Genomic DNA, 13,520 nt, shown 5'->3' with positions numbered 1-13,520 from the left:
TTTACTGTCTGATCTGCGGAAATGAAAACAATTTGCAGCCATCCAGCCTGCTTCTTGGCGCATCCCAGCAATCATTCAGAAAGGACTGCTTGTGTTCTTCGTTTCCAGATCTTCGAATGAATGTACAGTATTAGACCTGGAATGGATATGTGCAAGTTGATTTTCTTTTTCTTGCTATTAAGTGCCACTTGCTATTTAGTAGGGTCATTTCGGCTTTTCTTTCTGAATCCACTGGCAGCAATGAAAAGAAAGAAATGGGTCTTTTTGTGGCTGAATGTTTTTTGTGTCGTGTTTTGCGTCTGTAGGGAATATTCTCAGTGACATGCCCTCATCCTGATATATTCCTTGTGGCTCGAATAGAGAAAGTACTTCAAGGAGGCATCACGCATTGTGCTGAGCCGTACATGAAGAGCTCTGACTCAGCTAAGGTACTTGACTGTGCACAGCAAATTTTGAAACGTGCTGTAACCCATTATGTTAAGTGGACAAATAAAAGCATCTGTTCCTTGTGTTTGAATTTCAAACACAATATCCATGGGATACACAAAGAAATGTTATTTTATTGAATGCATGATTCTTAAATGTTTTATTGTTATTAAAATTCTTATGTCTTTGACCAATTCCCACTTCAGGAGATACGCATTACTGTGATTTATTCCAATTCAAAATGTGGATTTGATTCAGTTTTAGGAGGTCCCAATGAAATGGGAAAGATAATTTGATGATATGCTCAACTCTCAAATTTGAATGTCCTTTAAAACTCTGGATCCACTCAGTGCTTGTGTTCTTTTCTGTCAGGCTGCTCAGAAGGTTCTTAAAAATGCCAAAGTAGCTTGCAGCAGACTGGGACAGTACAGGATGCCATTTGCTTGGGCAGCAAGGTAAGGAATATTCATGCAAGTTTGTAATCGATGTCGGTAGACATCTGCGCGTAGAGAGCTTTTGAGAAAGCAGAACCATGACCCTGGAATTTCTCAGGGACAGGGCTGTTTTAATTGGCTTTGATTCTTTTTAGAAATCTCTTTGAGGTTAAAATTGATTTTTACCAAGGTGACTGGACATAAAGCGGGAACAGGACAGCCGTCGTCAAACAAGCTCTGCAGGATGATTCTCAAAAGCCTTAGTAAAAGTAATCCCAAGGTTAAAGATTGGCCAAAAAAACTCTACATTGTGAGCTTAAATATCAAGGCTCAGAAATGTTTCCTTTGTCATTATTTCTGATTCAATTGCTCTGTTGTGATTCATTAGAATAACGCTCGTACAGGTAACCTTATATTGGTAACAAGCCTTCTGACATATAAACACCATTGAGTGATGTGACTATATAAGTTGCCCTTGGATCTTTGAAAATTGCCATGTAACACAATTGTATTTATAGGAGTGTCGTTACTGTTGCAGGCATTACCTGTCTGCATCATGCAGTGAAGATGCAATATAACTGCATTGGCACAGATCATAAGTTTTTAAAGAGCAAAATAATCCAGATCTTGTAAAAGTCCTAATTAGTGTCTTATGGCACTTCATTTAAGAGATATGGAGCTGCTGGGTTTCCAGAGCACAGGCCTAATATTCAAATGAGCCACAACCAGCACAAAACCAAGCAAACACAGACTCTGCAACTGGCAGATTAGATTCAGAAATGAGTGATGAGATTGATGTAAGGCTTGTGTGTATTTCAGGGCCACAGAGGCACTGTGGGGAAAACTATCCAGTCCCACTTTACTGGGGTTTCCTGGTTGTAATACATCAGGTCTCCATACATCAGAGAGCAGGAATCTGAGATGCCGGTTTTCTTTAGATTATAAAATGAATCTTGTTAGTTTGATTTTTGAAAAGCTGGAAATGCTGCTGAATGCAGCTTGGCCTTCCACAGGGCTGCATTTTAAAGAGGGCTCTAGAGACTGAAATACCCAGAAAGAATGGAAAGCTCTTAACCCTATGGAAAAACAATAATATGAAGAACTAAGCTTTAGAACACATAATTGTTGTCATCTGTCAAAAAAATAAAACACTGCTGTGGAATTTTCCTTGTGCTTTTTATATTAAAATTCAGTTTCTTTTCTTTTGCAGGTCTGTGTTCAAGGATGCATCAGGGACTCTTGACAAAAGTTCCAGATTTTCTGCCATCTACAGGCAGGACAGCAACAAGCTTTCAAATGAAGACATGCTTAAACTGCTTGCAGATTTTAGAAAGTTAGTTTTTCTTAAACTCCTATAAATCTATTTCTTGCTCATATGAACATGCAATGAGGTGTTTAGTGTTTTGTGTCTGTTTTTGGAAATTTAACCCTGTTTAGAAAATAGTGATCATTTGCAAAATACAAAAATTCAAAGTCAGGAATCGCAATTTTGTAAGATTACTGGTTTAGTGGATCTGTGGTATTCTAAGTTTTCAAGGAGGCTGATTAGCAGAATAGCTAAGGCAGATCATGGCTGTCCCATCAGTTTATTAGACAGAAGACTTTTGTAAAACCAGGACACTTCTTGCAACAGGGTGTTAAAACACACCTAATAGTTTTGTGTGGTTAAAAGCAACGGCGTCTTTTTTTTCTTGCCTTGGTATGTCAGTGTAAAACAATGAAGATGCTGTTTAACCATGATAGTGCCTGGTCAGCCAAAACAAGAAATAAGCTGGAGGACTTTATATAAATGGCTGGATTAAATGCAAACAAGAATTTGATGTTACTTTGGCAAGCTGAAGTGAGCTATGAAGACAAGGATCAGTCTTTGCCGGTGTAGTGTGTTCAGGCACAGTCATAGGGTGCTATAGCCCCCTTTAGTACAGAACTTCCTGACCTGCATACAGAAATGCAGGGACAGATCACATGCATTTACATGCAAAAAAAAGTTGAAAGGCGAGAAAAGTTAAGTGTCACAACATGCAGGACCTAAGCAGAAGAAGCCCTCCAGTCCTTTAAGACAAGATCAATACAGGTTTTATAATTGTCTTTCAGTTTACAAGAATCTGATACACTTACAGTAAGTATTGTAGCTGAGCAATCATGGTCTTTCACTAGAATGGGAATGTTGCATTCCTCAAGATGTCAGCTTACTTGTCCCTTACACAGAATATTTCCCAGTTTTGAGAAAATGAGTGTTTCCACTGTGAAACCCTAGCTCCATTTCTCCGTATTCAGTATTTCTCTCATCTAAAGTCTTCTGTTACAATTTCCAGGAGTCAGGTGCCAGTTATCTGTTTTGCATTACTTCTGTAAGAAAATATCATACTGTAAGCAACTGGTGCTTATGTATTTGTTGCCACAGGCCAGAAAAGATGTCCAAGCTGCCTGTCATCTTAGGAAACCTTGACATAACCATTGACAGTGTGGCCCCAGACATAACAAGTAAGTTCTCCAATTCCAGTTCCTATTAAAAACATTTCTGACTCACTTATGAAGAAGCAGCAGCTTTCTCTTATCCTTCCTCTCAGTGTTATTTTTTTGTGCTGTTGATTTTAGATGGTGTTACCTCATCATACATTCCTGTGAAGCCGTTCGAGAACAATGGGAAGGCAAATGTTTTCCTTGAAGTGGAGGAGTTTGTTCCCTGCATCGCAAAATGTTCCCAGCCTTTCACCACGTACAACAACCACCTCTACGTTTATCCCAAGCACTTGAAGTACGACAGCCAGAAGTCTTTTGCAAAGGTGAATCACAGAGGGAGGCTGGAATAACATTTGGCCAAGATACAAACTACCAAGCAGAAAACAAAAAGTTTACAATTTAGAAGGAGTGTAATGGCATGTAGTTAATCAAGGAATTTCTTGTTGTTACATGTCAATATTGCAGTGCCAGTTTTTTAGCGTATTCACGAGATGTCATTTGTAAATACTAGCCTTAATTGCAGAGACATGCGTGAGTGCATTATTCTGCATTCAGGCATTTTACTCCAGCAGGCATTTTGCAGAGAATGTTGCATGGAGTCACCCCTCTCACAGAGCTAACTGTAGCAGTGGGGTGACTTTTTAAAAGTCAGAGCTCCAGATTCTTAAGAAGAAATCCAAATTGATATGGTATACAGCTTTTTGTTCTGCTTTGTTAATATCCTCATCCATCCCCACCAGCAGCTCAGAAGATCAGTACGGTAGAATTAAAATCATTTTCCTTCAGCAGTCATAACTGGGTCACTTCTCTTCCCAGGCAAGAAACATCGCTGTCTGCATCGAGTTTAAGGATTCTGACGAGGAAGACGCTCAACCCCTGAAGGTTAGTTCAGCGCTTGAACAACGAACAGGAAAGACAAGCCAGTGGAGTAATGAGATTAGGAGATGCTCGAACTTGTTTTAAATGATTGAGAAGCCCAAGACATTAGCCTCCAGGAAGATGAAAATGACATTTTTCTATTGCTCTTCAGTGCATCTACAACAGACCGGGAGGGCCCTTGTTTGTGAAAAACATATTTGCTGCAGTTTTGCACCACCAACAAAACCCAGAGTTTTATGATGAGGTAAGTCACAGGTTTTGTCAGCAACCTGTTTAATAAACTGGTGGCATATGATTATGATATGGTTATGGTTATGATAGTTTTTCTTCTTAATGGCTTTTCTAATACATAACAAAGTGTTATGAAGTGTCATGTCAAGCTATGGTCAATGTACATTACTGTCAGTAATTTAAAGTGATACAAATGTGCTTTAGTGTTGAGAATTAAATATGGTGTCTGTTGATGTTTCCAACAATTGTCTTTACAGTATAATAGACAAACTGTCTACTAAACTTAGTTGGATCTGTTAGTTTTATATCTATAAACCTCACCATGTTAAAGCAAGTGAGAATATGGCTGCAGCAAAACAACAAGCACAAAATGGAGATGATGTGGTCATGTCTATGTCTGTACCAAGCTACATTGGTAACTTGGTCTTGTGAAGTCCATAGAGTCATTCCGAAGAGTAAACCTGGAAAAGTGTTGGTGCAGAATACAGTAGGGGTCAGGGATCTGGATTCATACCTGAAAGGGTTGTGGGGTTTTGTGCTTACTGTGAACACTGCAGTTCTACCCTTTACCTAAGTTGCTCCAGTTCAGCCAGTGTTGCTGGGAGTATGTCAGGGGAAAGCTATGGAAACGGAGATAAGCTCCAGCCCAAAGTGTCTGAAGAGTCATGAACATCAGTTTTGGTCCACAGTCAAAATAACCTGTAGTCTAAATTCCTCATTCATCTGGTCTTTCTTTCTTGTTCTGTGACCTGCAAATGTTTGGATGCCTGCAAACATCAATTTCGGCTTCTTTTTTTTCCCACCCAAGATTAAAATCGAGCTCCCCACCCAGCTCCACGAAAAACACCACCTGCTCTTCACATTCTACCATGTGAGCTGTGACAGCACCAGCAAAGGCAGCACGAAAAAGAAGGATGTGATTGAGACTCAAGGTTAGTCAAGGCTTTAGCTCTGCTAAAAATTGGTAGAAATCAAGCAGATACTATACCCCTGCTTTTTCAAATGTTGTATGTGTTGGTGAACATTACTGACAAAATGTTTCATCTTTATAGACATGAGCAGTCATCCATGAAACTGCAGTTATGATCTTACGTAACTTCGAAATCGTTTGTGTTTTTATTTCAGCAATGTAATACAGCATTTCAAATCCATCAGTTAAAGTTTACAATGTCTTTATGCATTAGCTATTAATGTCGATAGAGGCCTTCTGGGCTGCAGGTTCCCTTGCTGTGCTTGTGGCCTAACAGACCTAGCCCATAATTCTTTAGAGAGAGGTGAAAATCCTTTTTTTTTTGGTTTATTATGATTTTAAATCACCTAACCTTGGCTTTGTCATTCTTTACAACAGTTGTTTGCAGAGTGCTTTGGTATACCATGAGGTACAGGATATTGATTAGATATGGCCACTGGATAGTCGTTGCCTTTTATGAATGCAGACCTCCCGCTACTCTTCATTACAATACAAATGTAATTACCTGTCCATTCATTTTTATTCCTTCACCCATATGAAATAATATAACCTTTGTATTGATTTCCTTTTTCATTTTTAGTGGCCTGAGTGAGTTGTCAATACGAATAATGGACAGAAATATACAGTAATCTGTTTCCTAGGGGACAGTCTGAAGGGGAATTGACTAGGCTGTGCAGAGTACTGTGTCACAGTTGACGTAGCAGATCGGATCGATGAATTTAGTTTTTCTTTGAGGCGAGTTTGAATTTTAAGCAATCAAAATGTTATTTCAAAACCCTTTTGGCTGAGTTTTAGAAGGTAAAGGATCATTAAAAATCTCTTTGCACAAAATATTCTGGTAGAGCAAGAAAATCGTCAGAAAGGTTCCTCATTAGGAGCCCATTTGTCCCATTTTACTCATTTAAGGCCTCTTTCATGGTTATTTCTAATTTGACTTGCAGTGTGTAATCCCAAGATAAGGGGTTTGGCATAATGAAATGTGATGAATCCGAAAGACTAGCGCGCATGTGCAGCCACGTAATGAAAAACTGAAAATACGCTTCCCAAATGTACCAATTTGCATAATAATGTATGTAAAGAGGAAGAATGTATGGAAGAGGTGTTAATGGGGCCAGCAGGGGGCGCTCAGCCTGTGGTCTGTGTGGGTCCTAATGCCCCAGTATAGTGACTGGGACACTATACTGTAAACAGGCGCCGTCCTTCGGATTAGATGTAAAACTGAGGTCCTGACTCTCTGTGGTCATTAAAAATCCCAGGATGTCTCTCGAAAAGAGTAGGGGTGTAACCCGGGCGTCCTGGCCAAATTTCCCATTGGTCCTTACCAATCATGGCATCCTAATAATCCCTATCTATGAATTGGCTCCATCACTCTGTTCTCCTCCCCACTGATAGCTGATGTGTGGTGAGCATTCTGGCGCACTATGGCTGCCGTTGCATCATCCAGGTGGATGCTGCAGATTGGTGGTGGTGGAGGGGAGTTTCCATTACCTGTAAAGCGCTTTGAGTGGAGTGTCCAGAAAAGCGCTATATAAGTGTAAGCAATTATTAATTATTATTATTAATTAAAAATGACGTAGGCAGATGTAAGTAATGATGGTAACAATATGCACATGGTATTCAAAAAGGCTTTCTAGCTGTACAGTGCAGGTTTGCATGGTTGTAAAGCAGGTGTAATGAACCGAGACCCTCCTTGAAAATCACTGGCAGGTGGCATGAGAGATTTACCTTAGCATGGAGTCTCTTGCGTGTGGGGAAAAGCACCATTCTTCCAGCACAGGGGAAGAAGAAAGAACCCAATAGACCACAATACCAAGAGTGTTATTTCTTTAAATATTTTAAAGAAATGGTTTGCACTTTTAACATATTTTCTTTTATATTCTCCAAAAACCACTAGTTTCCATATGCTGCCTCTCCTACACTTCCCCACACATTATCGGTCTCTGCCAAGTCCTTTATAAGCAGTATTTACAGGAGCACAGTTATTCTGGTATGAGGGGACAAGAGGGCAGATTCCAGTCAACTTCTTGCAGTTGCGATGCTACTGCACACATTGCCAAGTCCTGACTGTTTTCCTCTCTAACAGTTCATATTTAAGACTGAAAAGACAGGATACTTTTTCAGATTTCAGGATACTTTTTCAGTACAAAATGTCCTGAGAACACAGGATGGAAGAATATGGAACAAGGTACACAGTTATGCTGCTGAAGCTGATACCCTGACTTGATACCTCTTTGAAGAAACTCCTGGATGAGAGACTTAGATCAGTTAGCTGCATACATCCAAACAAGCTAGATGGACCAAATGCCTAGTTTTTATGTTCTTGTTACAAAATTCAATCATTTTACTTTAGATTTCTGACATCCAACTAATCCATATATTTCAGTACATATTCTGCAAGCTATGGCTCTGTGGTTGTACCGTAAAACTGCCTGCTAACAGAGGGAGCTGGAGTCTCTGCTTTTTGTATATCCCTTTTGCATTGGTTGGGTTTCCAGCACTCGGGAAAGCTTTGGTCTGAAAGAGCACTATACAAAGTTTGCGAAGCCTTTGGAATTATCTGGATTTCTGCATTACTCGTAAAAATGTGGTCTGATCTTCACAATAATAGATATACACAATCTGCTTAAACTAATAACACACAAACAATTGTACTTCTTCCGATGATGATGATGATGTTATCCGGTCAGTCGGATCCGACTCTCAACGATTCTATAGGCCATCTCTTCCCACGCTTTCTAATCTTGGACATTCCCTTTCAGCTGTTCTATATCTAAGCCAGTGTCCGTTTTGATGGCGTCTTCTTCTGAACACATAGTTTAAACATTCACTGTCTAGGTTGGAAAAAAATATATGAGCCTCTAGGCTAATGATTTCTCCAAAAGCTAATTGGAGTCAGGTGTTCCAATCAATTGAGATGAGATTGGAGGTGTGGGCTGGAGGTGCCCTGCCCTATAAAAAAAAGACACACAAAGGTTGGTTACTGACAGTCTGCTCTTCCTAAGAAAGCTGTTCATGTGAACCATGCCCCGATCAAAAGAACAAATTTGACATAGAGTAAGACATGACAAGTGTCTGGCAAAAATTGATTATTCGCCTTTTCCTATCCATTTCTGTAATTTACAGGATTTCGTGATGTTATCTATATTATTGGATGTTTTGGTTACAGGCATTGACACACCCTACAGTACATACCTCCTTCCTTTTTTGTTAAATATTGTAAACCACTTTAATTGTTTAAATATTCAAAGGAAAATGAAAATAAATACATGAGTTACTCGTTTTCGAATTTGCTGTTTTGTTTTTTGAAAATGTCTTGAGTTATCACATTACTGTAGCAGTGAGTTTGCTCAGACCTGGCTGTCTGTTAGACTGTGTTATTTCTTCTGCTGTTTAGTCTATGGTGGGTGAGAAGAATACGGTTGTATACAACGTAATAGAAGCCTGTGCCAAATTTTTATTTTTTGTTTTTGTGAAGCAGGACATTGCTGTTCCTTTCGTGTTGGTGCGTAAATGTATTTGGAAGACTTGCTGTTGATAAGCTGTTATTTCCTTGCTTGCAGTCGGCTTTGGGTGGCTTCCACTGCTGAAAGATGGCAGGGTGATTATGAATGAGCAGCAGATTCTAGTCTCTGCTACTCTTCCAGCCGGATACCTCAGCTGTCAAGAGGCTGGAATAGGGAAGGTAAGATCAGTATGTCCTTTTCACCCTTAAGAATTTTGAGTGTGTGAAGCCGGAGCTGCAGAATTAAAAAATGCTTAAGAATTGAATATGTATCTGTGAAAAGCAAAGCTGCAAAACATTGTTTTTAAGTGTTTACCTCCATTCGCTTAATTTCAAAGCTATGTGTGTCTGTTTGCAATGTGTTAAGCACTACAATATTCAAACCTCATAATCACAACTTAAACTACCAACATTGAACCTTTGTTTCCAATAGTCTGTCAGATCAGCAGGTTAAATGGAGCCTTTCTGCTATTCTGCATGCTTGCTAAAGCTTGGATTAAATCAAACTTTTGCCACCTGGCAATCATAAATTTCACATGTCACTCTTTGGCAGCTGTGTTTGCCAGAGGCTTCTTACGTCAGAGCAGTGGAAAGTGGTCATCAAATTCTAGGTGTGGAATTTGCCTCCTATAGGGAGGTGAAGTGTTTGGATTTAATTAAGACTTACTATTAAATTAAGGTTTAATTACTTTACTGTAACTTATCTTACCCATTACCTTTTTTCCATTGTTTTTCAACACCCTAAGTTAGAAAAATCTAACAGGCTTGCTAACAATTCTGGCTGGCGATGTTTGAAGATTTTTTATTTTGTTGTTTTTTTGTGTGTGCCACATAGCATTCAGGTCCTGAAGTTAAATGGGTCGACGGAGGCAAGCCTTTGTTCAAAATTGCCACCCACCTGGTCTCCACAGTCTACACTCAGGTCAGTGTCACTGGAAACAAATGCTGTGCAGTTCTCTGTCGTCAGGCTAAACTCCTTTGTTGTAGGCATTTTTATCAAGTGCTAAAGAGCATAGTAAACATTGTCCTGCGATTGTGTAACAGGATGATGTCAGATAAACAATAATCGGCTCAATAATAATATTCAGTTTCTAAAGACTGTATGCAGACTCTTTCAATAGAACCAACTGCACAGCTTGTTCATTTTGCGACACTTCCAAGGCCTGTCTCCACAGACATCTGTTCTCACTAATTGTTCTTTTCATGTCTCTAGGATCAACATCTGCACAATTTTTTCCATCACTGTCAGAGTGCACAGTCTATTAACCAGGCTTCTGGGGGAGAGCTGGTCAAATACCTGAAGGTGAGGCAATGAAAGGGTTCCAATCCACCTTTTCTGGGGGGAGGAGTTGGAAGGACAGGGGCCATCATTCCCTCATGGAAGCACACCCTGGACAGAACCAGCATGAACACAATGGCATAATCTCCCTGGATACAAGAGATACCTGCACCATAAACCCTTCTGAGCATTGAAAATTCATTCCATGTTCTGGGCAACCTGGATTTCCACAATAATACAACTTGTCCTCTGCGGAATCTGAAACTTCACTGAAGGTGGCAGTATTGACAAGGCTGCTTAAATTCAGTCATAATCAATGAATTATTATGAATTAATTTTCCATAACATAACACAACACATAAGTCACATAGAGAAGCCTAAACTTCTAGCTGATTTAATTTCCTTAGGTGAGAACCATAGTACATTTCTTAGTAACCGAGGAACTCCATTTCAAAGAGTTAAGGTAAAAGAAAATGCATTCATTGATTTATACATCAAACAAATCAATGTCGTGTAATGCTTATGGTTCCAATATTGCAGTTTTGGCGAGTTAAAGCGATATGAAGTGAAAGCAAATGTCACCAGCTTGATCAAACTGCACTCGCAGTGTTGTTGGAATATTCAAGTCATGCTCCTGTGCCCTCTGCCCGTTTTGCATTGTCACTCACAAGGGCTTTCAGCCGGCTCACCGCCAGGCATGCGGACCTGTGTCTGACCTCCCCCGGCTGGCGGGGTCTCCACACAGGAGCCATCCCATGTGCTGAAGCAGGATGTTGAGAACGTGTTCTTTTCTCAGAGCTGGTGCAACTTGAAAGCTTTACATGACATCATTGTTACTGCTGGTATTTTGCAAAAGCTTTGCGATTGAATCTTATTTGTCTTCCAGCTTACATTGATTAACAATGGAAGACAGAGCTGGCAAGCATTTGAAACATTTACTGAAAGTTTTATCAATACCTTTGCTGTAAATTGCTCATCTGTGAGCTGATTTCTTTTTAATAATATATCGTACTAGAAAGATCCTCTTTCATTTGCATTTGTTCAAACAACTGACTGACAAAGCCTTAAGTGTAATAATATATTGTGTCCTAGTAGCCCTCTGGATAGTTTCATATCTTGTTGGATTTGTTCTGTTCTCTGGTTCTACATTTGTTATTTGTCTTGTCAGCTATCTGTAAAAGATAAAAATAATCTCCCATTACAAAGGGAATGTGTGCTGGGACTAATGGTGCTCTAAAGACCCCTTCTTTCCAGCCTAGCTGATTACTTTTATTGATTTTCTTGTTTCCGCACTCAGTCCTTGGTTTAAAAATTAGTTTGAGTGTGTTGTCTGAATAACTCTGTGCATGCTTTATACAATCTATCTTCAGCTAGTTTATTAGGAGTTTACTCTTTTTGTTTCTGTTGAAACAGCTCTAATAAAGTGATCAATTAATGATGAGCAGAGACTGGTGAGAATGACAATCTACCAAACACTCCAGCACTGGGATTTTCTTTTTCCTTCTGTAGAGATCAAGTTAATTACATGTGGGCTAATCTGCCTGAATTAGAGGAGTTCTGAAACTTAATCATTGGTACAGGATGGACAACAATTACCAATTCCATTCAGCTTTTTAAGTTGAAGAGAGAGAAGAAATTTAAAACAGGGCTGAAATAAACAATTGAAAATAATAATCTTTCAATGAATTCTTTGGTTAGGTCAATAACCAGTTGGGCAAAGGCTCCACTGGGACCAGGTTTGGAAACCACAGCACTCAAGGCTGTGCAATGCTGGCATGATCCTGTCATAACTCATTTCCTCAAAGCCAGGCAGTAGAGCATAACTCTGGTCCTCATGAGTCACAGTGTCTTCAGATTTTCGTTCGACCTGGGATCCTAATGTGATTATGGGCATAAGGTTTTCATCTGATAATTTAAAGATGCTTATAAAATCTATTGGACTGTCAGCTGTGCAACTGTACTTTAGAAACATGAAATTTTGTTTGCAGTTACGCTGTTGAATAAGAACCTTGGTGGAAGAACCAAGAGACCCATCAATTCAATAACTCAGAAACTTTACTTTAGTTACTATGTATATTTCTTTTGATTTACTGTTAGAACTTTCTGAATGTTTTTTTACTAGTTCACTGAACTCCTGTTGGACTGTGTTGTACAACACCCTGTCTTTCTATGCAGAGTTTACATGCCATGGAAGGCCACGTCATGGTCCGATTCCTACCAACCATCCTGAACCAACTGTTTCGAGTGCTGACGAGAGCCACGCAGGAAGACGTCGCTGTCAATGTCACCAGGTGAGTGATGCAGCCTTAAGAACCAAAGGAGGACATAATGCTTTGACAAAAATCAAACCCGGGCCTCCCGCATGCTACAACTGAACCACTAATACTGTACCTAATTTTCCTTTTGTTGTTTCTGCCGAGATCTTTAGCTGTTTGCATGCGTTCCGTCTCCTGCTGTGTCACAATGAGAACCTCCCCTACCAGCCTATGGAAAGTGAAATGTCTCACATTTCTCTATCCTGTGTCAAGAGTGTGCATTTTAACATGACAGTTCCTTTAACAGCAAGGAAAGTATAGGGAACAACTCACTAATTCTCTTTGCATGAGGTGGTTTATTGAACTGTATTTACCAGCAGTCATATCTTCATGGGGTGTATTGAGCACTGATTCCTCTTGGGTATGAGTAGTTAAGATTACTTAAATTGTGACTTCCAGTAAGTCCTGGCCTATGTATGAAAGTACAGAACTATTTGTCTGAACTCGTTTGATTTACCTGAAATCTTTACTACTAAATGAATTGGCTGAATTGGCTTTCAATAAACATTGAAGTGCCAAATTTATACTTAATTTATGTAATTAAGTATGGGATAGTTTAATGAATGACTATTCGTATAATGCAGTGAATTAGTAAATGTTTTTTTCCCTACACATTCAGGTGTCCAGTCAGTTCATTTCCGGTTTTCTCTTCCATATTGGGAGAAAAAAAATATTCTCGTCACAGCAGCCCACAAAGGAGCAAGCGTTTGAAAACCTTTTAAATTAAATTAAAAAACTAAATAAACTTTGAAAATTACCCATTTTTAGTGTAACAACTGGCAGTTACCTGACCTTCTGAAAACACAATCAAATTTAGGATTACCGTTGGTGAAAAGACTGTTTTTTTATTAATGAATAGAATAATTACAGACGTTTTGCTTGAAAAAGGTGGTAGAAAAGCCTAGTAGATTGTTACTTTGAAGTGCTTTAAGTGCTGACAGTTTTTAACTTTAGAACACTAGATTTTAAACTTTCCAGAGCCACACTTCAGTTGACTCCTGTGCTATGGGTTTGCTTTATT

General features: G+C 39.3%; 1 protein-coding gene across 4 annotated transcripts in view; it reads left to right on the top strand.

Annotated features, from left to right (window-relative positions):
• Positions 1–13,520, top strand: part of LOC148836053 (dedicator of cytokinesis protein 9-like) — a 156,696-nt gene that overhangs the window by 106,538 nt on the left and 36,638 nt on the right. For all 4 annotated transcript variants that reach the window (XM_088912611.1, XM_088912609.1, XM_088912610.1 and 1 more), the window contains exons 13-24: positions 306–428; positions 799–881; positions 2,071–2,193; positions 3,265–3,344; positions 3,459–3,646; positions 4,140–4,205; positions 4,354–4,446; positions 5,242–5,365; positions 8,964–9,085; positions 9,741–9,827; positions 10,119–10,208; positions 12,360–12,475. In XM_088912611.1, coding sequence (XP_088768737.1) covers positions 306–428; positions 799–881; positions 2,071–2,193; positions 3,265–3,344; positions 3,459–3,646; positions 4,140–4,205; positions 4,354–4,446; positions 5,242–5,365; positions 8,964–9,085; positions 9,741–9,827; positions 10,119–10,208; positions 12,360–12,475 — 1,295 coding nt within the window. The remainder of the gene's footprint in view (positions 1–305; positions 429–798; positions 882–2,070; positions 2,194–3,264; positions 3,345–3,458; positions 3,647–4,139; positions 4,206–4,353; positions 4,447–5,241; positions 5,366–8,963; positions 9,086–9,740; positions 9,828–10,118; positions 10,209–12,359; positions 12,476–13,520) is intronic.

Source organism: Atractosteus spatula, chromosome 4, assembly GCF_055471065.1.
Source record: "Atractosteus spatula isolate fAtrSpa1 chromosome 4, fAtrSpa1.hap1, whole genome shotgun sequence".
Taxonomy (NCBI): domain Eukaryota; kingdom Metazoa; phylum Chordata; class Actinopteri; order Semionotiformes; family Lepisosteidae; genus Atractosteus; species Atractosteus spatula.
The sequence above is the reverse complement of the archived record's forward strand: the minus strand, read 5'-3'. Positions and strand labels throughout refer to the sequence as shown.